This window comes from Protomyctophum bolini (assembly GCF_963924005.1).
Source record: "Protomyctophum bolini genome assembly, chromosome: 4".
NCBI classification, from domain to species: Eukaryota; Metazoa; Chordata; class Actinopteri; order Myctophiformes; family Myctophidae; genus Protomyctophum; species Protomyctophum bolini.
In genome coordinates this window covers 44,826,666-44,852,667 of record NC_137865.1, presented here as the reverse complement: position 1 = coordinate 44,852,667, position 26,002 = coordinate 44,826,666, and the positions used below count along the sequence as shown (strand labels likewise).

General features: G+C 42.9%; 3 protein-coding genes across 4 annotated transcripts in view; all 3 read right to left on the bottom strand.

The window, feature by feature from the left end:
- Positions 1–66: 66 nt before the first annotated feature.
- On the bottom strand, positions 67–7,607 carry pla2g15 (phospholipase A2, group XV). Its single transcript, XM_080761876.1, has 7 exons — positions 7,278–7,607; positions 6,072–6,228; positions 2,864–2,982; positions 2,407–2,505; positions 2,024–2,248; positions 1,140–1,252; positions 67–963 (listed from the first exon to the last, which is right to left on the bottom strand). The coding sequence occupies exons 1-7, from the start codon at positions 7,420–7,422 to the stop codon at positions 562–564; spliced, it is 1,260 nt and encodes a 419-aa protein (XP_080618002.1). The 5' UTR covers positions 7,423–7,607; the 3' UTR covers positions 67–561.
- Positions 7,608–7,816: 209 nt separating this feature from the next.
- On the bottom strand, positions 7,817–17,609 carry lcat (lecithin-cholesterol acyltransferase). The gene is made up of 7 exons (XM_080761591.1): positions 16,370–17,609; positions 14,309–14,465; positions 13,605–13,720; positions 13,336–13,431; positions 11,868–12,092; positions 11,462–11,657; positions 7,817–10,595 (listed from the first exon to the last, which is right to left on the bottom strand). Exons 1-7 carry the CDS (start codon positions 16,623–16,625, stop codon positions 10,235–10,237), a joined length of 1,407 nt encoding a protein of 468 aa, XP_080617717.1. The 5' UTR covers positions 16,626–17,609; the 3' UTR covers positions 7,817–10,234.
- Positions 17,610–17,970: 361 nt separating this feature from the next.
- Positions 17,971–26,002, bottom strand: part of zcchc14 (zinc finger, CCHC domain containing 14) — a 43,476-nt gene continuing 35,444 nt past the window's right edge. For both annotated transcript variants that reach the window (XM_080761587.1, XM_080761588.1), the window contains exons 13-15: positions 25,244–25,456; positions 23,018–24,433; positions 17,971–22,042 (exon numbers count right to left, since the gene is read on the bottom strand). In XM_080761587.1, coding sequence (XP_080617713.1) covers positions 21,987–22,042; positions 23,018–24,433; positions 25,244–25,456 — 1,685 coding nt within the window. In that variant the 3' untranslated portion in view covers positions 17,971–21,986. The remainder of the gene's footprint in view (positions 22,043–23,017; positions 24,434–25,243; positions 25,457–26,002) is intronic.

Genomic DNA, 26,002 nt, shown 5'->3' with positions numbered 1-26,002 from the left:
CTTATTGATACATGGCACTATGGGTTTTTCTATGATACATCCTTATGTATCATTACATAAAGGATGTATAAGATAAAATCTGGGATTATTTAAAAAAAATCACACCAATATAAAAATTCAATTATTTTGATCAACAGTAAACAATTTGACAATGACTTAAGTCATTATGACTATAAAGTTTAAATTAAAAGACAATATATAAATAGTCAAATATATTTTCCTGGTCAGCGTGTGGCATAAAGTATTACAGTAGCAGTTAAAGGGCAACTTTGTGAATGTGTAACGGCCAGAATCCCATCATTCTTCTGTGAGGACGAATCTGACAACACTTGCCAATACATTGTTTGTCGGGAGCTAGCGCAGTAAAGATCACATGTCCTCTAAATAGAAAGATAGGATTCAGCCAAAATCTGATGAGCTTGTCCTTCCAGGTCTCCATCTATTCTACAGTATGAATCATATGATTGGCTTCATATGGCTCTCTACTGTATATGTGTATGTGAAAGAGAGAGAGAGGCTATGTCTTCCAATCCGTGAGCCAGTAACTCAAGTCGGCCAGCTTCAAGGGGAGAAAAGTACCGTCTTGATATAAGCCACCGTTGTGACGTTCAGCAGCATGTTTACATGTTCGTTGCCTGGCAGTTCCACAAGTGTCACTGGCTGTTTCTGGCGCCCTACCCACCGCCGGCACTGGGTGGCGCTCCGCAGGTTGACCGTTCCGTCCCCGTCCCCGTACACCACAGTGGGCTCTACGTCGGGGAACTTGTCAGAGTACTGGAAGGTCTCGGCGGTAGGGACGCCACTGCCGTACAGGCAGTGGACGGCCACGCCGGGAGGGGTGAGGTCAGCCACCAGGGGCTCGGTGTCCTGCCGCATCAGCCAGCCGTCCTCAAAGCCTACGTCAGTGAAAAAACGCTTGTAGTCCAGCACGGTGTAGTTAACGGTGGGCGTCTGCACCAGAACCTGGAGGTTGTTTGGTTGGGAGACACGTTATTTCATTTATTTTTTTGCTTTGCAATTGCATTTCACTCATCCAGATGCTTTGGAAAAAACAGACAACAATGGTCCTGAAAACAGGAACTGTATTTGATTAACCAGTTAAACTTCAGTGAGCAGAAGGAAGGAAAAGAAACACTGACCAGATCTTTGGGCCAGGTGTGGGCATACGGGAAAAGCCAGGTGGTGGAGACAGCAGTACGCTGCTGGGAACGGATCTTTAATGGACTGATCACTGGGATACGGTTACTATCACCTAATAAGAAGATGAAAATAAGAAATTCAAGTAACTTCTAGTCAAAACGTACCAATCCTTTCACACAGGGGCGGCAGTGGTTCAGGGGTAGAGTGGCCAGTAGAGCAGTCGGATGGGAACTGTGAGGTTACCAGTTAGAATCCGGGCTCCCCCGGACTTAGAGTGGAAGTGTCCTTGAGCAATACTCTGAACCCCTAATTGCGCCCGATGTGCAGGTTGGTGCCATGCATGGTTTCCTGAATCTATTTAAAGTGCTTTGGATAAAAGTGCTATATAAATGCACCATTTACATACACCACTGGGTCTCTCAATGGCAGGTTCGATGGGTGATATTCACACAGGGGCCACGAATATTAAAAATGTGTGCAAACTATGCATGCTCGGTACTGGAAATGGGGACAAGAATACAATGACAGTCTGTCCCTTACTAGCCTGGGCACCATTTCATTTCGGTATATGATCCGGGCTGGAGCCGGATGATATGCTTACGTCATGTTGTAGGCAATGGTTTGCCTACAACAAACAGGAAGCTGTTTGTTGCTTCCTGTTTGAATAAAATAAATAAAAGCTCTCGTAAGCGAGAGCTTTTATTGAGAGGGAAAAGGAAGTTGTCGCCGCCTGTTCATCCTGTCTGGCGACTACAAAACAATACTACAACATGACGTAACCACATCATCCGGCCCCAGCCCGGATCATACAGACTTTTGAAACAGAGACCAGGCTTTCCTCCGAGGCGGTGGAAAGCCTGGTGAGGCGAGGTTAGTCCCTTACCAGAGGCAACGACACGCAGGGTCTTGGACACTCCGGCCCAGGGGGGTCCCAGAGAGACGAAGGCCTTGATGTATCGATCCTTCCAGACTTGGGGCTGATGGTTGAGAAAGTACAGGGTGTACATGTTGCCCATGCTGTGGGCAATAAGCACCACAGGACCACCGGCCTTCTCTGCCATCTCCTCAATCATCTTCTGAAGCGCCAGAAAATACTCTTTATTCTCATCTTGGAGAGTGACAGAGACAGAACATTATATTAAAGACATTTTCAGGAAACATACTGTAGTGTAGATGGAAGAATGTCATTGGAAATGAGAAGTAGTAGTGTGTGACTGTGACTGTGTGTGCGTGTGTGCATGTGTGTGTGTGTGTGCGGGCGCTTACTAGGGGCTTTTCTCCAGTCATAGGGAGCTCCTCTAACGTCATCATCCCTAGTGTAGCCCCACCCCACCAGTGCCTCGACAATAGTAAAGAAATACATGCCTAGAAAACACACACACACACACACACACACACACACACACACACACACACACACACACACACACAATTAGGCTTCATTTTCACAGGGCAGAAATGACAAATATACAAATAAATTACTAACAAATGTAATAATTTTATACTATTTTTCTAAAAATAGCGGAAATAGCTGATCTACAAGCTCACAAAATCAAAGTGCATTAATAGTTAATAAGAACTTACAGTCCTTTGGTCAATACACTAGCCAATGAACATTGACATACAAATGTAATCTGCATAACTATATATATATATATTTAACATTCTGGCTCTGCCACACCGTTTGTGTGGTGAGGGAAAAGGCCTTTGGTCTCAAACTTACCCACGCTGTGTTTGCTAGGGTCCAAGTACTCCAGTGAATACGTCTTTCCAAACCCTGGGACACGAATCTCCACACCTGGTGGGGAAGAGCTGAGATGGGTGGTCCTGTTGTAATTCAGTCTGCATTCAAACACACAAACCACAAACGTTTTATTTATTCATTCATATCAATTTCCCTGTGTGCAGAAGAAAAAGTGTAGAAAAGTATATAAATAATGGAGATTGTTTCACATCTTTAATTTGATTATTTGAACATATATATCCACAATGAATTGATATGTTTAAGCAGCAATAGTAAACAAGAGGGAGTTAATGTTAGTTGAGTGCTATACCATGAGATACTGGCACTTGTGTGTGTTGAAGTCATAGGAACGAGGCAACAATTTCATTTCATTTCTGGGTATAGCACAACCTAAAATGTATTTTTGCAATTATTATGCCCGTTTTATAATCAATGTGTAAAAAACAAGCGTGTTGATAGAAGTTTGTTGTTCCACAAAGAAGACTAATTCCTGATGCTGCTTAACGTTGCATTGTTTCTGACAGCGTCATCATTAGGTTATAGGTACAATAAAAGATAAATAGGGCTGTCAGGAGGAGTACAATTTTCAATTAATTGTCTCACAAATAATTGCGATTAAAACACACACACACACACACACACACACACACACACACACATACACACACACATACACACCCACACACACTAATATTGTGACACCTATGGTCAAGGCTGATCCTTAAAGTCCAGTCCACTTCTAGGTACCGTAAATTATGCATTGCGCGCGCGCGCACACACACACACGCACAAAACAAAAACAGAAATGTGATTAGGAAACAGAACAGAGAAGAACATTCTGTGATCTATGGTCCCGGCTGATTCTTCAAACTCTGGCCTGACTTCTAGGTAAACAGTTGAAAGTTTACTACAGGTCACATCGTGTTACCTCCTGCCCTATATTTGATCCACGCAGCTGTTCTAAGAATCTTAAACAACACAGCCATATGTCCCAATGGCAACAAATTAACAATCACTCAATTGGAACTTGGTGTTGGCTGTCACGATTACACATTTAAGTTGGTGATAAATTGTCACACAAATAATTGTGATTTAATTCATTGTGTTTTAGGCTTTGGAAATTGGAACATTATGAATATAAATTACAATTCCATAGACTTTTATGCTTTGTAATAAAGTGAACAGCGCAGAAATAACAAATAACTGAAATATACCAAGACATTTCTGGCATTTTGGTATTTTGTACATTACTACATTTCTACATTACTGCGGAAATAGCTGATCTACAAGCTTACAACGCGTCACGCATTGTAAGCTTGTAGATCAGCCATTTCTGCTTTTTTAATGTATGACATTTTTTCAACATGAACATGATTATGACAATTATGACATATTAATTACCTCAAATAATCGCAATTAGACGATTATGTAAGTGACAACCCTACTTTGTGTGGCTATTGAGTGATTGATGAAGAAATACACTAGGACCGCAATGGAAACAATTCCCCAGGACTTTTGTTATCCTTTTATCCTTACTTACTGTACCGGTCTTACCGTTTACATTTAAACTATTAAAGTATTCAATCAAGAAAATAAGTATTCAATAAAAAAACGTGTAGGTATATGCACAAACAGGAAATGGCAGATACCAGGTAGTTAGTGCTCTACACAGCTTCCTGCGTCTGTGGAGGAACTGAATGTGGCAACTAGTCTGTGACACACATTTAGTTCCACAAAGTTACAGCAAACTCTTACCACTTTTTATGACACAAGCTCATTAGACATACAATTTAGGCATTCAGCAGACGCTCTTAATCCAGAGCGACATAGTATCTGCAAAGCCATGTAAGAAATGTGACAATGTGTAATCTTTTTTGTGTGAAATCCTCAGCACTTTGAAACGCCTGTGTGATTTCATGAAATAACGAAACTCAAACTTTATTAAGAGAGTGCGGATATTCCCTTTTTCCATTGATCTTCAAGAATCTGCACCCATCAGCTACAGAGACTATCAACTTGACTCCCTGACTCCCCTGCGCCTTCACCTATAACTGTTTTGTTGTTCTACAATGTGAAATCTGACATACTAATAGAACTGTAACAATGGCCTAAAAAGGAACTGTAACCTAGGCCTATTGTGATTTGTCATGTTCCTATAAAGGAACAGGAAGAAGGTAGTACACGGCGACATGCACATCTGTGGCCGAAGGTGCAAGACAAACAGAAATATCAAAAACTGCTGAAAAAGTTCCTACTGAAGTTCTATTGCTCGTCACTCATTTGATCTCCATCAGATCGAATAACACCGAATTGTTCTTTTAGGTGTTAAGGCTTCACCTCACAGAAATCCATCTCCCAGACTAGTCTAGAGCACTGATAAGACACCTTCTTTCTCGGCTGATACCAATAAATAGTGATTCCAACTTACTTACGAACTTACATGACCCGTGGTCATTATTTGCTTAAGATAGCTTAAAAAGAATTGTCCTTCTCAACCCAACTCCCTCTCCTTATCTCCCTATACGTGTAGATGCATGTTGTTGACGTGGGTTTTTCTATTTTGTTCAAAGGTTAGTGTATTTAGTGTAGACTGATAACTCTCATACAGGCTAGCGTTGGTCAGCAGGGTCATATCCATATCCATTCGCGCTGCAACCATCAATTATCTATTATTCTATCGATTACTTTGTCAAGTAATCAGGGAATTCAAAGATGTTTTTGTGGATTTATTTACACACTTCTGGTCCAGGTGTCTGGATTGTCTGTTTTTATTAAAGTTCAGTGTCTGGGTAGTCGCCTAGTCGGTAGAGCACTCAACTTGTGACCACAAGGTCATGGGTTCGATCTACTCAGTGTATGAGTAGCAGGCCGCCTTGGGTGCGGCAAGTTGCGTGGTAAGTAACTGGGAGCTGATGGTAGGTGTTGCACTCCACCTCAGCTATCCAGCACATTGTGAAACGGGGACTGACGCACTCTTGGATGATACAGACAATAAGCCTCTTATTAAAGCTACACATTCAGTATTAAAAGTAAACAATCAGACACAGGCTGGCACACGGCAGTCAAAAGTAGAAAAGACAGACAAGTTCACCCTCGTAAGAGACAGAGAGGCGTGCAGTCAGACTAGGAAAGTAAGAGAGAGAGGTGTGCAGCCAGACACAAATACTGTACACACTACACAAGATACCTCATGTTGTCTATCCAGCAGTCTATAGCAACAGGGACTAGGAGCTCCAGGTTGAGCCAGAGAGTGAAGAAGGTGTCAGTCTTCTTGTAGCAGATGTAGTGGACCACACTGGGCTTATCCAGCTTGGCTTCCAACTGGTTCCCCAAGTCCCCTGGAACTAGAAATAGGAGCAAAGCTTATTTGCTGTTTTTGTTTTCTTTTTAAGATCATACGATACGTTTCATAATGTGTACATTTGTAGTTGCGAATGCAGTGAGCACTTACTATGAGACCTAGCAGATCATGTCTGTGTGTGTGTGTCTGTCTGTGTGTCTGTCTGTCTGTCCCGCTTTTGTGCCCATATATGGAGCTGAGTGATTACGTCACCATGACTCAGCCATAACCATATAAGGAGTCCCAAAAGCAGCTATACGTCCAAAGCCCAAATATGTACGAGCTGCGTTCGCTTCCCGCGTTTGCGCGTCTTACTGGTAATATACGTTGTGTACACATAGCATAGTAATAGTATAGTAATTACTAATTAGGGATATCTGTTACACCAACATGGATGCCACATCCAGCATGTCAAAAATACACATCCTCCAACTACAGTCAGTCATTAATGCAAAAACAGATTTACAGATTTGTAACTTGGCTATATTAAAGATAAGGTTATCGCAAACAAAGGCCCTTTTGTTGAAAGAGTGGGGAAATAGCACATAATGGCATATATTGACATTAGATAAAGGTATCATTGGGTTATGGGTATTAGGTTTAGGATTAGGTTTTAAGACGTTATAGCAAAATGAAAATAATCTTTGTCAGGAAAAGGCAATTATCCTAACCTAGAGAGGAAATATAATGCATGTTGTGAGATCAGGGTGGCTGCTAACCCTGTATAATAAATCAAAAGACCATGAGTATTCCTGCCCACATTTAGTTGAGTACTGTACTGTACTGTACTGCAATTTTGAGGTTTATACAAATTTCCAATACTTTTACTTCTGTAGCGGAACAGTAAGTAGACTATTTATTGGACCAATAATACTGGCTGAGATCAGGGTGTCTAACTAACTAGGGGATGGTGCTCAAGACAGTTACACCCATAGACATTATGGTTACACCGCCCCGAGCAAGAGAAACGAGAAAGTGAAACGCAAGATGAAAATAGTACGTTCGTTCGTTCGTTCAATTAACGCCAAAGACAACGGTCATCAATGCACTTACTGAGGACCACGGGAGGTCTGTCGGTCTGACGACAGTTCTTGCATTGCTGTAGTGGTTTTGCGTGGCTCCTAGCCACCGCCGAAGACAACAGCAACAAGACTGCGAGCAGCGAAGAGAGGGTTATCATCATGTGGCAACTCGCCATGGTCCCCTGTCTTCTTCACTCATAGCGACATGCTCACGTTTTCTGCGTGGCGTCTGGAGCGAAGCAACAATAAGTACAAGGCTGCTGCGATTCACTCACAAAACAAAACAGACTTACGCTCGTTGTAAGCGTAAAACAACAATGAGCAGCACTGAGCAGTTTCCGTTTGTTGACGATGTTCGCCAGTCACAAGGTACAAGCGATTACAGAGCAATCGATCGAGCGTCATGTTCACTAGTTTCCCAATCAACTCAGAAGTAGTCAACCTCAGATGTAGTCAATCACTAGAACTAGATTAGGCCTACTAGAAAAATAAATCCAGGAATTAATTCAGAGATGCAAGTTACCGCTACAATCAGTTAATAACACCAGTGTTTTGTTTTTTATAATAAAGGTTACTTTAATTCACGGGAACATACATGATGCAACAACACAGTCCATATATGACAGCAGTATAAAACATTAACATCACATGATCTACATAACAACAACCTTAAAAGGCACAGTGCTTGTGGCACCTTGCTGGTATTTTTAGCCCTAGAATGGCTGTGATATTTAATTTAATATAACAGCCATTATTGGGCTACTGGTACTGGTAGTTACTGGTTATGACAAGGGAGAGGGTGGATGATGTTATTAATTGGTGCAGAACAATTAAGTTGTAAACACTGAAGTACTTAAGTCATCCTATTCCTTTCCCTATGAACAAATTCACATTATCTGGATTTGTCACTATTATTTGCTTTTGTCACATAAATACAAGTTATACATACTTACTTATAATACTGTCACTAAAAAGACTACAGCAACTACAACAGGGGTCTTCAACGTTTTCCAGGGCAAGGACCCCCTTAGCTGAGACAGAAATGAATCAGGGACCCCCACTATATTGTATAAAATTGTGTGTAAACCTTCATAGATAGCTCCATTGACTATCATCAGTGTTTTTGTTGTTGTGTGTGTTTATTTCATACATTTAACCACTTAAACCATCAACACTTGGTAAACTTCCTTTGGCTATGTGCTTGGTGTGGACCTTTTCCCCTGTACACGAAACCTCTTTGTTGAAAAAAGGCCATGCTACAAAGTTCACAACAAACTTGTGATTGGCTATTGTCGGGAATGTTCCGTAGAATAGGGAAGAATAGGGATGCTAGGGTTCAGGTGGTTAATGTAAAAAGATTTGGCGGCCTCCCTGTAGTAACTCTGAGGACCCCCCTAGGGGCCCGGGGCCCATATTGAAGACCCATGAACAAAAGAATACAGGTGATACAAGTGAAACAGACTCACTATATGTAAAGTCATTAGGCAGACTTTGATTTAAAAGGCCAGTTCATGCATGGGCCTGAGGGGCCATGATAGCCGCAAGCAATTCCAGATTTATAACACCAACCAACCATTGGCAGCCCATACTGTACATCCAAACAGAAAAGTCTTCTGTATTAAACAATGTTAAAACTCACCAACATCTGTGCGGAAAGCTTGAATTATCCTCTATCTGCAAAGTGTTTGTTTCATAAAAATCCACCATAGATATGTTATGAGCTATTTTATGTCAATAAATTCTGTGCAGGTGTCATTTTTTCTAAGGCCGTATCAACACCCACACGGAGTACTACAAGGACCCGAAAGACCTTCATCTCGCTTGTCCTGGAGGACAGATTCTGTGGTTCCTGCCTCACCTGCTCGTAGAAGAGGAGTACCCCGCAGGATCCAACCTGAAGAATAGACGGCAGTCAACAGCAGTCTCCCGGGGAGCTCCATTCTGACCACCCCATCCACACGCAGGGCCACCCAGAGGGCTCCAACAAACAGGAGGACTCGCAGTAATACTGACCACGTGTCATCGGTTGAAGAAAAGGAACAGGTCGAGGAGAACATGAATGACAGAGACGATGCCCAGGTAGACTCTGAGGTCCAAACTCCAGCTAAACGGAGGACCAGGCGTTCATTCCTCCTGTCAACACCCCCAGGATAACCACCAGGCACAGAGAAGCAGACATTCCAGTTACCAACGAGTGTCTCAGGCGATCAGCTTCCACATATATATATATATACAGTATATAATTTGATCTATATATACTTTAACTTTATGCTTTCAAGCACCGTAGGCCTCCATTATTATCATTATTTGATGACTTATTTGGATATTAATTATTTCATTAGGCCTATATGATGATTCATTATTTATTATTGAAGTAATTTGGATTGAATTTATGATTTTTTTATTGGAGATAATTATTGCTGACACAGAATTCTGTATTCTATGTGTTTTCTCTGTACAGCACACAGTAAAACTGTGGCCTAAGAGAAACCTCTGTCTCCGCATCCTCTCCTTCCTTACCTTATATGGTAAGCCTGGCTGGCTGCTCACCCCCTTGTCAGTCACTTCCTGAACTATTACCAAAGACTTTACTAGACAATCTTTCAGTGGAAATCACTCAACTGTCCTTAGTTTGTAACACCTGCTTCGCAGTCGCACATAATGCAGGAGGCAGCAGGACGTTGTGTTATTGAAAACGAGCGCTTCCAAATGCCAACACGTCTACAGTGGATTTGTATGAAACAAACACTTTGCAGACAGAAAGAGAATAGTTCAAGCTTTCCATACAGCTGCAATGCAATGTTGGTGAGTTTTATGTCGTCTATCACAATCAGATAGGACTTTTATGTTTGGATGTATGGGCTGTCAATGGTTGGTGTTGCAATTCTAGATTCAACATACTTAAAAACAGAATCTAGAGTTGCTTACAGCTAGGGGTCAAGGGTTACATCAGCAGTTAGTTTGGTGTGGCTTGGTTTTCAAAATGGACTATTTCCCATCTCTGCAATCAACTTCTGCAGGGGTGTCCGGATTTCCCTCCATGATCGTCTGGATTAGGTCGATCACCTTGTGGTTGAAGACAATGTCCAGGTGGGCCATCCCTCTGAACTCTGTGATGTGGACAGGCTTCTCCTGCTTCCCCGCCCAGCGCTTACACAGTCCCATACTCCGGGAGTCCACCGTGTCGTCTCCGTCCCCATATATAATGTCCACCGGGTCCACATTAGGGAACTCCTCGTCATAGACGTACGTTATCGGGGTGGACAGTCCCACGCCGTACATACACCACACCTCCACACCCGGGGGAGTTAGATCAGCAGTCAGGTTCTTGGTGTCCTCCCACATGTACCTACGGGTGTCATATGGAAATGGATTAAGGAACGCACGTCAAAGTCAGAAATCAGTTAAATGTAGTGCATACTTATCGATGTGCTAACAACGGCCATCGTCTTCCTTGATTGGCCAATAACATAAATTGATGTACGATGACAAGAGTGCCCCTCATTTCACAGAGTGTGATTTTTTTAACCTAAAACTCAAATAGAGTGCTGAAGTCCTGATGTCACTCGCTCATCCTCTGGTTCATGGAAGTTTTTCTCTATGGAGAATAACATGGTGTCATCTTAAAATCGTCTCATATAAGCATTGTGGTCCAAAAATAAACAAACCGTCTCGGCGATACTGTCAGGGAGGTGTCTCTGTATCGTTGATACAGTCTGTTTCTAGCGAAAATGTAACTAATTCAGCAGCAGTAACATTAGTGTTTTCTCTCAGTCAGTTGATTCTTCATATCCATATGAGTGAAATGGCCGGGATGATTTGTTTATTTTTCAAACGTTCTTATATGAAGCGATCTAAAAATATCCCTATGTGGATTACAAAAAGTACATGAACCTGTGGACTTAGCGCCCTCTACTGATATTGACGTCAGACTTCAGTGCTCTTAATGCTGGGAAGAAAATAACACTGTTTATGTTAGAGAGACTACACACTAATCGCCTGAGGAAGAGTTACATCAGGACAGCTAATCTCTTGTGAATTGACAGGTCTGCTTTGTCATCGATTTGTCTGCTTCTTTACGGTCTCACAAAGCATCAGCCATCAGACCACTTGGTTACTATAGGTCTCTCTCTCTCTCTCCTATCAATAAAGGAGTGCAAAAGGGGTGAAGTGACCCTATAAGTTGAACTCATTATTTTGGTGCAGTTTCAGTACCAGCCATCCTCAAAGTCAATGTCACTGAAGTAGCGCTGGTAGTCCTGCTGGGTGTAGTTGAAGGTTGGTGTGGAAATGAAGGTGTGGTCCGCAGGCCATGTCCCTTCAAATGGCAGCATCCAGGGATTCGTTGTTGCCATTCTCTGCTCTTCGCGGATCTTGATGTTTGAGATCATTGGGATGCCATCATTTTCACCTGCAACAGCCAACACAGAATATATAGTACCAAATAATTAATTGTATTGCAAACTAAAACATCACAACTTTGAATGGGAATAAAATATTAGTTCATCATTATACCACCCGTTGTAATAGAAATTGTGAAGATAGTCAACTAAAAAAACAGTTATTTAAGTACAATATGTATACATATGCATCTGCATCATTACCCTTTCCTGTACTTTACCTGAGGCCATGACCCTGAGTGTTTTGACAGCGCCTCCCCAGGGGGCTCCGAGGGAGATGAACCCTTTGATGTATTTGTCCTTCCATGCCTGCGGCTGGTGGTTGAGGAAGTAAAGAACGTAGTGACAGCCCATGCTGTGGGCCAGCAGGTACAAAGGCTGCTGGTACGTCTCATACATCTCCTCAACTAGGTCCTTCAGCCTGGAGAGATACTCTTCATTCTCATCTGTAGAGGGGACAGAGAGAAGTTAGAGAGAAATATACTCCACAGCAAACCCCACAGTGTTCATTTAACTAAAACAGACCTTTGGGTTCATTCCACTCGGAATCAAATGAATCAAATGAACATTGGGGATTTCTTTCAGTGTGTGCAGTTTAACAAGAAAACAAACAGGACACACGCACGCACGCACACACGTGTTTGTGAGGTGCTGCTGGCCTTGGAAGATAAAGAAAAAGGCTGCTCATAGCCACGATGCATACAACTATTTAAAAAGAGGAAACCCAATGTTTCGACCTCGTAAGGTCTTCTTCAGGGAATGAATGATGGCTTAGATGGGAATGACCGTAGAGGGTGTGTGTGGTGATGAATTCACAGTTTGTTATACCAGGAGCACCCCCAGGAAAACACAACAAAGAGTGCACGTATTGAGGTCAAAAGAACCAAAATCTTGTCTATGGGTGCATCGCAGTCTGGTTTGGCAACTTTACTGCCCTTGGGCTTGCCCAATAAAATCTGAGGGCGCAGCATTGCAAATTGTTGGCACTTTACATTGCATGGCTGCTGCATAAGGAATGCTCGGGGCATCATCAAGTACAGTAACAGTCATCCGGGTTCAAATCGAACACTATTCTCAGTCATGCCATCTGGAAAACCTCACAATTTTTTTCTCTCTCACACAAATTGTCAGAATGTTGAACCTGTGCATGCATACACACAGACATGCATTGCGCACACACATTTAGTATTATATTTATTGTACAGCTGTTGCACTTTTTGTTTTTTAGCCGTGTTCCTGTGGGTCTGGAAGTTCCGGGACCCCCACATGGAGTTGCACAACTCAGTTCACACGGGTGTGATTTTAATATTCTTTCTGTGGAGTGTTTTCTCAAGGTTCAAGCTTGAATGCCAGAGGCCAAAAAAACTCATTGTATTTTAGTTTTTCAGTGTATGTAACCCAAGTTTTGTCCGAACAAACATTAAATGCCATTGAAAATGAAAGGACAATTTTGAGTGTTTGTGTAAACAAAACATTGATGACGAAGGTGAGGACGCAAATTGTGCCGGAATGAGATGATTGCGACCGCAACTAGAAACGTGCAGGAAGCATGTAATGCAGGAAGCATGTAATGCTTGCATCGGTCACATCACGCTCTTCATGAGCTGTTGTTGTTGGTGTTGTGTGTGTGTGTGTGTGTGTGTGTGTGTGTGTGTGTGTGTGTGTGTGTGTGTGTGCACGTGCACTTACTCGGAGTTACTCTCCAGTCATAGGGTGCTCCTCTGACAGTGTTATTGCGGACATAGCCCATGTTGACCAGATGTTGCACCATTGTGTGAAAATAACCTGGGGAATGGAACAACATAATCAATCACCTTTAATGCACAACATGTCAAACATTTCCAAGACATAACTTTGAGTTATTTGCAGATGAGAAATCCATTGGCGTTAAAGTCCACCGAGTCACCACCAGGTCGTATAGGGATTTAAACACCTTTAATACAGTCTAAGGATCTCACCAGCCAGCCTATTAGAGTCCAAGAACTCTATGGTGTAGGTCTGTCCGAATCCTGGGACCCGCACCTCCACACCTGGGGAGTTGGATGGCCGGCGAGTCGTTCTGTTGTAAGCAATCCTGAATCATGTAAGTAAATATGAAGATTGGTTAAGGCCCTGTCAACAAGACGAAGTAATCATCCTTTCTCTCGATATTGGAAAAGGGTTGTTTTACATCACCTAATCAACATGAGTTAGACTTTAATATATTAGTGCCCCTCACTTCACACGGGTGTGATTTCTTTCCATCAGATAATGAATTACATTATGCATTATTGTAAGAAGCATCCCCCAGAATAGTTTCGAGGAAAAACGGTATTAGTATAAATGGTATGGCTTGGGTTATGAGTCATGACACATTTGTGTATTCTATTGCATAAAGTCACTGGGTCAAACATCAGCTACATAAACAGGCAACGTTGTAGATACGGGGTTACTGAAGTTCACCACTATGTTGTCCATTACTCGTGTATTGTATACTGTAGATTAGGTTTTATTTCATCACTTTAACTCTGGCGCCCCTTTTTTGGGAATGTCATTAGAAGAGGAAGTGTCAGATCTACAAGCTCACAAGCATTGTGATCGGTGCCACACGTTGTGAGCTTGTAGATCAACTATTTTTGTAGGATTTTTTTGTGGGAAATTCAGCGTAAGCAACAAATATTACCTAATGTTGTCGATCCAGCAGTCCAAACCTATGGGCATGAACATGTTGAGGTCGATCCACAGAGGGAACCAGTCCTCCGTTTTCTTGTAACACATCCAATGGACCAGGACGGGCTTGTCTATCTTTGCCTCCAGACGGTTCCCCAGATTCCCTGGCACTGTAGACAAATGCATGCAAAATTGCAAATGCACAGTTAATTGTGTGCACTCTTTGCATAATTCTCTGGATCACATTTTAAGCAATGGATGAAGGTATTTATACACAGGGTGACAGGGGGCTCTGAGTGACAGATTAGTACAGGAAATTATTAGTGATATTGTGCAGGAAATTAGCACAGGGGACACAGTAATTCTCATATTTTCAATTAAAAAATATAAAAAATATACTTATTAGTTATTCCAGGTGGCCTGGTGGCCGATTCGCATTTTGGATACAATCAAAATCAAAACACATTATCTCTGGGGTAATGTGATCAAGATGTATTAGTTTGATTTTTCAGATCCCATTCAAGAAGACCAACGTTTGTTGGCCCTTGGTAGGCACCCTGTGCCTGGGTGCGAGGAGCACACTTTTCTAGTCATTTCTCATGTTGCTGGTGAGTGCTGTTATTTTAAAGCTCCCAACAAATGACATAATGGTATGTTAGAAGAGCAGTTGACATTTTAAGAAGATAAGGAAGGACATGGTCAGATGATTGGAAATACAGGGCAGCTTTTAGACCTGAATTTATTGATTTAAAAGAAGAGACCAGGATTAATCTGCTCGTGAGCTTGTGGGTGATATTGACTGTACACTAGATTGACTAGAACACGTGTCTAGTTTAAACAGTACACTGATGAGTGATGACACACATACTGTAACAGCATAGACCAGTGGTTTCAACAATATCAAGGTCCATTATTTATTCAGCATTTGAGCCACGGACCACCATTTGATGTTGAGATTTAGCCTCTCAGTCCCCAAACTAAAATCTTTTTTGGATAAGATAGTCTACAATTCCATGCTGTATGGGAGAGATAACAGGCAAACGTTGATCAAAATAGCTATTATTTTCTCTAATTGTATAGAGTAATTGTGGAGATGTTTAACAAAAATGTAACTCTTTGAGTCAGTGTAAAATGAAACCAATTGGTTTACACTCTCAAGAGTTCTGAGTTACAGATCTATATTAAAAGGGTCCATTTGGTTACCAACTTTCCATCATTTAGCTGGGGACCACCTGGAACACCTTCAAGGACCACAGGTTGGCCCCGGACGACTAGTTGAAAACCACTGGCATAGACAGTGAACTATCTATGTATGTACAGTATGTGTATGTATGACGTACAGTACTTTACGTACAGTACTTTACAATGGTTCAGCTTGTAAATATGAACATGAGATTAGCCTTGCTCTGATGTATGAAACCTTGGAAAGACTACTCTTGCATCATGGGTCTATAATATATCACTGGAGAGAGTGTCTGTATGTTTTTTTAGATTTTTCTGTTGTATTGTCCCCTAGTATTGTTGATTGTTATGGACCATGTAGTCTGAAATAAAGATTGATTGATTACAACCTTTAGACCTAATCTAGGACATGTCATGCACGGATGACCTGTAGATATTGGCAGAAGCTTTGACCCCTTCATTGATATATTCTAATTAATCCCTCAATAGACCTACTTAACTACGTACGTAATCAAATTCATGGACATGAGATGGTTGTGGGAGCAATACCAATCCTCTTTACAAACATTAAAACATGATTAATATTAATAACCTTATTAATTTAATCTTAAGCAAATTCGCAAATACAAAATTGAAATTTGTGTTAGTCTTTTGAATAAAGCGGATAAAAGACTATGCCAGGACATATATAAATCTTAAATACAACTAGCTAAATAAATGGAACAAAAGGAATGCTTATATCCACCCCTTTGGCATTGCAATTGTCTAAAAGAAGCATACCGGTAGTTAATATTATTGCATTTAACATAATGGACTGGGGATGACATGTCAGCATAGTCAGGCAAAGTCAGTAGTAGTTTAAAAACACAACCCAATTGCTTGCCTTACTTACCAATGATAACTGGTGGAGCAGTGCCGTTACTGCTTGTGGGTTCTCGGGGTATGGGTTTGGCGTTCGGGGGAAAGAGTACATTGAGGAGCCAGAAGCCTTTTGAGGCTGAAGAATCATCAGCTCCTGGAGAAGAATTATCAGCTACTGGAGAAGAATTATAAGCTTCTGAAATATCCCCTGAAGAATGATGAATCCCCAATAGAAATACCACAACCAACGCCGCGCAGCATAAGTGTCCTGGGCCTCCCGTGTTCATATTTTCGTTTCTGCGAGATATCTCCCTCAACTTGGACGACCTCTGCTCTGTCTGTCTTTTTCTATTTAGGCTACTAGGTTAGGTCTGGAGAATAGATGGCTGGCGTCTGGCGAGGGGTGGGTGGACTGTCTGCCGCTGTCGGACAGTGGTACTGGTAAAAAAAAAAGTGCAGCCGCAGCTTGTGCAGGTTCTAGTTTACTAGGATGTATATCCGTCTAATGTTCTGAGTCTTCTAATCATCTGAAAAATAAATTATTATTCGACAAGCTCAGCTATAGGACTGCCTTTTAGTAACTTCATGTATTTAGCCTGATTAACTCATCGCTGGGGATGATTGATTAATCACCCTGTGTCCCCCTCTCTCTCTCTCTCTCACACACACACAGTTTTCAAGTGGACAAACAAAACGTGCTGTCGGTCTGCCCTATTGATTTTCCAAATGACACCACCCTACCCTACACTGTATTGGTGAATAATTAACAATATAGAATGACATTCCCACGACAAAGATGTGTATTTCTATAGAGGCTCAAACTTTTGTCCGTCAAAAAATAATGCTCATTATGAATATTAAGTCATTTTATTTAACGACGCGTAACTTCAGCGATAAAAAAACAACCCTCCACCCTATAGAAAACTTTACACTCATCATGTCTACCTCAATGTTTTCAAGACTGTCTCAATGTTTTTACCAAATCATTCCACCGCCAGTCAGTCTAGCATCCCATCGCCTGGAGCTGTGATCGGCTGTGATTAGCTAGTACCGTAGTCATGGTTGTCAGGCAACCGAGAAGGGGAGACCTGCTGTTCTGTGGAGCAGAAAGCCTGGGACCGTGGCTAGTTCTGTGATAATGTTGATTATCCCCTAATAGGGAAAGTTATTAGCCAAATGTGTGACCAATCTGCAAAATAAACAAATGTGTTAAAGGTTTGTACACTCATATCATCTCTCAAATTGTTCAAACCCAACTCCCTTGGGAAACTTTGTGACAGCTGCTGAAAGTTGGGATACCAATCATACCAGGCAAAATGTACAACATTTCATTCTGCTTTAAGTAGCATGTGAGGGGTCAAACTAGGGTTTTTGCATGATTCTGAATCCATTGCATTAAGCATTGGTTTTGCACTTTGCATTTTGCAGATTGGTTGGTCACAAATTTGGCTAAAGGCCTATTCATAGTTGAGTTTTTGGTGAATAGGTCACCTCATCACCGAAAACTGGACTATGACTAGGCCTTTACTTTCCCCAACCAGGCTACATCCTAAGCCGAGAACCGTGACCACTGCATTTGAGAGAGAGAGAGAGAGAGAGAGAGAGAGAGAGCCCACATCCACTGGGAAGGAAAACTATTCAATTTCTTTTAATCTCTCAATATTTTGATGCAAAATATTAAACAATCATCAAACAATCATCTTAAACACACAAAGTGATACGAGATTTGAACTTAAAAATAAACAGGATCATTTTCAAGATCAAATTAGCTGCAAACGGTTGCACACAAAATATTGCAAAATATATATATATAATATAATATAGCCTACTAAATATGAAGCAACATGCATGCTGCAGCATTGTAACTTTTGAATTCAGTCTCGATCGAATTCACATGCAAAACAAAAAAAAATCACAAAGAACATTTTATTTGAAACCGTTGTCTTTTTTACAATGTAATCATTAAAAGGCCTCCTCGTACCTGCTGTAAACGCTTTCATTTCAATCTCTTCTGTGAACCTTTATTTTATTTCTTTAACACACCGTAGAAATTCACCTTTTCAAAATTTGGCAGTGCTTTTATCTCGGAGACTTAGAGACCACTGTAACTGATAATAGGCTATACTGTATAAGAAAATGCAGAGAAGACTTTAAAGGAACTGGAAATTACTGTGTTTCCAGCCTCTCACATTCATCAAGAATGTCAGCTCCTCAGGCGTTTGAATTTTTCAAACATAGAAATTGCTTAGTATATCAAAGATTTACAACATAGTATATTGCACGTTTTTTTTAAGGTGAAATGCAAACCATGTAGGCTATTACTACTAGCAGAACTCAACACTATAGCAGGATTAGATGAACAGCTGTTTTTTTTAAAATTCAGATTTCTGCTTCTATAATGCAGTAGTAGAATAAACCTTATACGGTTTTCACTTGAATAAGTTGTGATTGTTACCATTTTAAATAAACATCACATCATGTCCAAGACAGTGCTGCATCCTCCAGGGATATACAGCTAGAAGGCCATCTTAAGGACGAAGCTATGTCCTTGTGTCTTTCAAAAGACTGGTGCCTGCCCAGAAAAAAGCTCTAGTAAAAGTCCAACCGGAAGTTACCCTACCGGGTAACTTCTTCAACAATTCTGCCAGGTAGTTGCGTTTCTTTCTTCTCTTCTTAATCTTTTTTTTCTTACTCCATCTGTCTTTAATAATTCCATTTCTCAAATAAATCCATAATTCCCATTTTATCTCCCTTATCTCATTAACACCATAATAGTGTTCATCCATGTCTGAAATCTTGTTCATTAAGGTGATTCAAGTGCTTCACTGGCCACTGGACACTCAAAAAACAAGTTCAGAAATGTCAGCCTTGCATAGACCCTACTACACATTCGTTATTACAAAATAAATTGCCCCAACCTTTCCTAAAGACAACCTTTTTTGAATCACTTCCAGGCAATTCAACATTCATACACCAACATTAAGATTACATTACATGTTTTGTTGTTGATGAGTAGTATACCTAAAAAGGTCAAACGTGGAGGTGAATGCCCACTTGCCAGGTATAAATTGTGCATCATCCTGATGACACTTCATGTGATGGCCATTGATGTTTATTGAAAAGCAGTAATGGGCACCAGCAGCCATCATGCCTTCAGGTTGACCTAGAGGTAGAGAGACTAATCAATAACCAAAAGGCTGTTAGCCCACCTGTGTGTGTGTGTGTGTGTGTGTGTGTGTGTGTGTGTGTGTGTGTGTGTGTGTGTGTGTGTGTGTGTGTGTGTGTGTGTGTGCGCGCGTGCGAGTGCGCGAGCGAGCGCGCGCCTGCGTGCATGACTATGTGAAGAGTAATTCCAGCTACCCTGTCATTCAATTAGCCAATTCAATTAATCTATTTGTGTAAACTAGAAGGCATCATCGTAGGTTTACAGTTCTATTTTTTACTCATAAATTAAATTCTCAACTAAGCCAAAGCCACACATAATGGACTCTTAAAAGTACAGGACCATATTGCTTTGTCAGGTAGTTCACGACAAAATGTGTGACACTAAAATTGTCAATTATTACTTGTGTATATCGCTCATGGTTGAGATGTTGCAGACGTTCTTATCTGGCAGTGGTGGAAAAAGTACTGAAATGTTTTATAAGTAAAGGCATCAATACTGCAATGCAGAAATACTCTGTTACGTAAGTAAAAGTAAATTCACTTGAGTAAAAGTACAAAAGTATTGGCATGAAAATATTGTGGTACAATATTTGGATCCAAGAAGTCTAAGTAAAAGTATTGGAAGTTGGAATTACTCAAGTAAAGTACAAATATCTCACAATTTGTACTTTAGTACAGTAAATCTACTTGGTTACTTTCCATCACTGATATATCGTAACAAAAATGCTTTGAAGATGCAACTAGGACAACAAATGGTCTGGCACACTTCCCCCGTATACAGATTCTAAAATAGTAGCTGGGAATAGAGAAGAAACTATAACTGCACGTATGGAGTGCAGCTTAACATTATAACGGAATACTTTGGCATCCTGAATATGAGTTATTGTGATGCTGATGCATGTAAACACACTCAGTGTCTCTAGTTTGAGAACAAATTATCCAGTCCGATCTCTACCTTTATCTCCATTATTTGATTTCCCATTCCTGAAAACGGCAAATGACAGGAGCTCATACGACAAAGAATGTCGGCCACTTTTTACACCCGTAAAGCTGTGATGGGACAATAAAGTTTAAAAATCAACGGATAGAATTATTATCACTTGTTATCCTATCAATGTTCTCAAAACAGTAATTTTTGCAGCTGAGCTCAAGATGGCTTTTTGATATACACATACAAAGTGAAGCAACGTTCACTTCCAAAACAAACATATTGCAATTCTATTGCAATACACCAATAAACCTCCCTTCCATTTATTCTTAGGCTTTGTTCAGAGTGCAGACAAATCTGATTTGCTTCTCAAATCTGATCCTAAAGGTAGTTGCACACTGGACGCGTTATTCGGAAAACCGACGGAAAAACGCAGCTAAAAATCAGAAAACACGTACAGTGTCCAACAAGTGACACAGATGAGTGACGCTATCGTACAACGAAGTATAAACCAGGCTTTCGGTCTACGAGTGCTTATAAAACCACCTAGGAATGTGGTTCAAATCTGGTTCGCAATAATCTGTTTCCATGTGGATTTGTGTTGTTCAGGCTTGATAAAAAAAACCCAATCTGATTCCAATAAACATTATTTAGTCTGCATGTTAGTCGAAACACAGCCTTGTGCCACTTACAAGAAGATCAGTTTGTGGTTGTGTTTGTTTAATGGACGAGACAGAGATCCAGCTTTGGCGCTAAGTGAAGAGATGAAGAGATGCTTCACATCACTGGTGGAGTCCCTCTACACTCCGGAATATATATATATATAGTATACGGAATACTGGCACCCTAAATACTCCAGTTTTAGTTGATAAGGTGACCACCAAAGACTAAACTGGAGTACTATGAATATTTAGTAGGTTTAACCACCCCCAGCATACTTAGTTCACCGGGGTTGTCCAGATCTCCATACTGCTGTAGGTCCGCTCCCATTTCCCTCTACACAAAAACAGCCCATCTAACTAGCTCACAACGCATCGACTCGCAACGCATTGTGGCCAGGCTTGTAGATCTGCAATCTTTTTGCCAAATGTTCGCCACAGAATAGGGACGCTAGGGTTCATGCCAACTGCAGGACACAGGAAATGCTTTGATCTCTTCACCTTGTCAGAATTTAAAGGGTTTGGGGAAAGTAAGATAAGGTGTTGCCTCCACACCACTGATTGGATCTGTACCCTTCATTCCACACTCTGCCTCTTCTCGGTTGTTCTTCCGTGTAGTCGGATTCACGCAAACCGCTGCTGTCCAAACGCTACTCTTTGACGGTGCTGATGACTTGGAAACGGACAGAAGGCACTTTTCCTTTTAAAATCAACATTCTCTGGACACGATCAGAACGCTAAGGTCGTGCCAGCGGGTGCCCTTGTTCTATTCCTTCTATCGTGGCTGAGTGGCATCTTCAGGACTACAAAGATAAGGTGCAGATGTGCCACGTGGTTGGTGGAGGGTGGCAGAGAGAGAGAGAGAGAGAGAGAGAGAGAGAGAGAGGTTGCCATGGTTACTCCCCAGAGTCCTGGCTGTCAGGATGAGGCGTGTACTTCAGTCGAAACATCCCTGTCAAATACAACAAGGACAGAAAGACATTATTATGAGGCGGTTCTTGTGTGGGTGCTCTACACTACAGCAGTGTTCATTCCGTGACCGTCGACTAAAACTATGACGAAAACGAAAAAATAAAAACTGAGCCTTGATGACTAAAATGAAGACTAAATATACTGACAATTTCGTCTACAAATAAAAACTAGACTAAATGTTAGGGGGGGGGAGGGACTAGTGGAGAAGTAGCACTAAAATACATTTTATAGGGGCGGCAGTGGCTCAGGGTTAGTGGTTAGAGTTAGTGTGGAGTGGCCTGGCCCGTCCACCGTAGAGTGGCCCGGTCCGGCCACCGTAGAGTGGCCCGGTCCGGCCACCGTATACCGTTCAGGTATAGAAGGGCGGCTGCCGCCGGAATCACAGCGGTGATCATATTGGTTCACCGATCTTTAGTCAACTAAAACTAGATTAGACGAGACACTGACTAAAATGACGACTAATATGACTAAAACTAAATGGAATTGTATTCAAAAGACTATGACTAAAACGCCGTCAAAATCAACTCTTGCTCTAATCTACAGTATGAAATGTAATTTATTCAGCCTACGGATGTTATAATCTTTAATTGATTAATCAATCGTTAAGAAATTCTTCAAATAAACGTAACAGTTAATCAATTGAAAATTCTGCGGTTCTATCATTGTGCGGTTTTCTGTGAATGTAATGCTATCTTGTGCGCGTGGCCTATAGGAACGCACATGTGGGCCGGTTAAAAATAAGTCCCCCCACCTTGGTAACCACTTAAACGTCTCTGCTCTTGCATGTGATGTGACAGACAAGATTCCTCATACAAAGACTCCATTGCCTGGCCCTGAATCTAAATGGTCAAATGATACTTGATCAAGGAATATATTATGCCTTTTGTATTCTTTCGGTTATCAATTAATTAATTAAGACAATTGACATCCCTAATTCAGCCGCCCGTGGTCTCACCTTGCTGTGTGGAATCCATAGCAGGCTGTTTGCAGTCCTGAGCCCTGTGTCCGCTGGCACCGCAGTTATAACAGGACAGGTTCCCTGCTGCCGCCCGCTGCTTCTGGCCTCCATTTCCCATCATGCCGTGGGGCTGATGATGGTAGAGGCCTGCGGTGAAGCCGTGCTGCTGGTCGTGTGCCACCGCCGGGGGGCCGTGGTGGTGGTGGTAGAGGGGCGGCGGCGCCACCAGCGGGTAGGCGGCGGAACTGGAGGTGGCGATCAGCGGGCTGAGGTGGAGCAGTGGACCCAGGGTGAAGAGGGAGGGGCCGGCCGAGCCGAACGGCTGCAGGTACCCGGCCGCCGCCGCCGCAGCGGTAGTGTACCCGGGGAAAGCCCCGTACGCTCCGCAGTTCCCGCGGCAACCGCACGAGCTGCAGACGCACACGGAGGAAGACGCCGCCGCCGCGTGGCTTCCCGAGGAGCCGTGGCCGCCGGCGCCGTGGCTCTCCAGCGAGGACGAAGACGAGGAGGAGGAGAGGAGATGAGACGGGCTGGAGGCAGGCGGGGGCGGGCAGTAACTGTTGCCGGGAACCGCCGCCATGGGAACGCTGCTTCCAGCTGCCATGGGGACAAAGCCGCCGACGCTGGTCCCGCAGTTCCCGGACAGAGAGGCGGACTTTGCCGAGGAGGAGGAGGAGAAGGAAGGGAAGGAAGGGAAAGAGAAGGAGGAAGGGGAGGAGGAGGAGGAGGAAGGGAAGGAGGAGGACATGGAGGGACAGGAGTAGTACCCGGACGGAGAGAGGGACGACGAAGAAGAAGAAGAAGAGAGGTGGAAGTGAAGAGGAGGATGAGAGACGTGATGGTGGCTGTTGGAGGTGGAGGTGAGAGCACAGCTGGTCTCCACCATCAGACCCACGGCGCCCCCCGCCAGGCCCACGCGAAACGAGTCCTGGAGGGCAGAAGGAGAAGGGTGGTCCAAGCTCAGCCCGTGGAAAAGCTTCTCCAGCCTCACCGCAGTGACCGTCTGGCCCTGCTGCCCAACTCCTCCTACGCCTGTAGCGAAAGCCGGACCAGGACCGCCGCCAGGCAGGCCGGAACCCGAAGCCTTGGCCCGGTGATCCTCTGGGCACAGGAGGGGAGGAGGAGGGGGAGGAGGCCGGGGTTTGCGCGGGGAGGTCAAGATGCGCGCCGGGTTCAGGAGCGGGGAGTGCAGCGTCTGAGGGTAGCTGGCCTGGACCTGGTAGGGAGACTGCTGGGGGACGCTGAAGGGAAGGTGGGAGGAGCAGGGTGGAGGAGGTGGAGGAACCGGGTCCGTCTGGACGGGAAGGACCTGGGCCGTGGGCCGACTGGAACCTGGAGCACCGCTGGAGCTCAGGAGAACCACACACGATCTGTCCTTTTCCTGACCTCCTGCCGGGTCTGGCCCGGACAGGCCTGAGAGAGGAGAGAGAGAGAGTCAGTCAGTGAGTGTGTGTGTGCTGACCTGAGCCTTTAAGCCTTTCTACCACGTCACATGTTCCCACGCTCTCACGGAAGTTTGTGAATGAATCAAAGGAACTGAGAGTGTAGTAGGAGCTCTCAGACGCTGTGTGAGCTTCTGCCGTGCTGCAGCCGGTTACTCGCCGTCATAGTGACCTACCCAAGTTTTATTATTAGCACTGTCTGTGCATAGAGCCTATTGAGGATCAGGTAATTTCAACGTAACAAGACAATAAAAACACTATTCAACATAGTAGAGTCATCAATAAATAACAATAATTGAAAAGACCATGGATCACAAAGGAAATTAATTAAAACCATTAAAATCTTGAACAAAAGTGTTAAAAACCATTGCCCTGAACTGACCCAATAATGTATGTGAAAGGGAACTGATTTTTAAAGAGAATTCTGCCTTAGCACAAGGGGGTTCCACTAAGCCTTGCTGCCTTGCCCAGCTGAGCACGAGGAACCCTGAGGATAAAGAAGTCATGTGCTGGGTTTTTCCATAAACTTAGCTGCCATATGACATCATTTCTGAAAGCCAGACATTGGAGGGGCTAGTGCCACGCAAAAACGTAAGGAGGGAGCATTCCTAAAATGGCTAAGGTTCTGGGGGCACTCATTGTATTTTCCCGGATGTCTGATTCATGATGTGATTTTTTGACGAAAACAAAAGAAAAATCTTATTTTTACATGAGACATTTAAATGGAAGTTAATGGGGGTTCAATTACAAATGTCTGTTTTCACTGATGACGACGACTCACGTCTGTGGATGTCTCTGGCCCGATCAAAGGCGGAGTCTCCACGGCAGAGCGGGATGCGAGGTGAGCAGGGAGAGCTGGAGTATCCGGAGGACGAACTGCTGTCTCTGGGGAGAGGGGCGGGATGGTGGTCTCTGGGGAGAGGGGCGGGATGGTGGTCTCTGGGGAGAGGGGCGGGATGGTGGTGGGACATGGCGTCCACATCCACTCGCAGCTCTAAAAAAAAGTAAAAAGAAAAGAAAAACAAGTGTCACTGCCAAACGTGTCATTTGAGAATGTGTGCTGCTTAACACTGATTAACCACTTCATTAAAACACTCCTATCGCCCAGCGTCATTTGGAACCATTAATCAGTACGCGTACTGTACTGTACTGTACTGTACTGTACTGTACTGTACTGTACGCCCAGCGATTTGCAGCTTCAGAGCTTCATTTCAAGCAGAGCCATCTAATCGCACGGTCACATGGTTAATGTACTCGCACGAGCCCATAGACTCCAATGCATTCCGTAAACTCCCGGTTGTCCCTATTTGAAGCCTTCAAATAGGGACAAACCAATAGAAGTCTATGTAGAAGAGCCGCCATTGGACTGGTCCCATGAAGGCTCTAAATACAAACAAGACAATACCGTCAGATTTCCACCTTTTTCTTTCTTGGATGTTACCATGAAAGAAGCGAAAGAAACAACCCCAGTTTCAACATGACTTTCTTTGCCATACCGAAGAAAGACAGGCTTTTACTTTCAAAAGAATTATTAAAAATA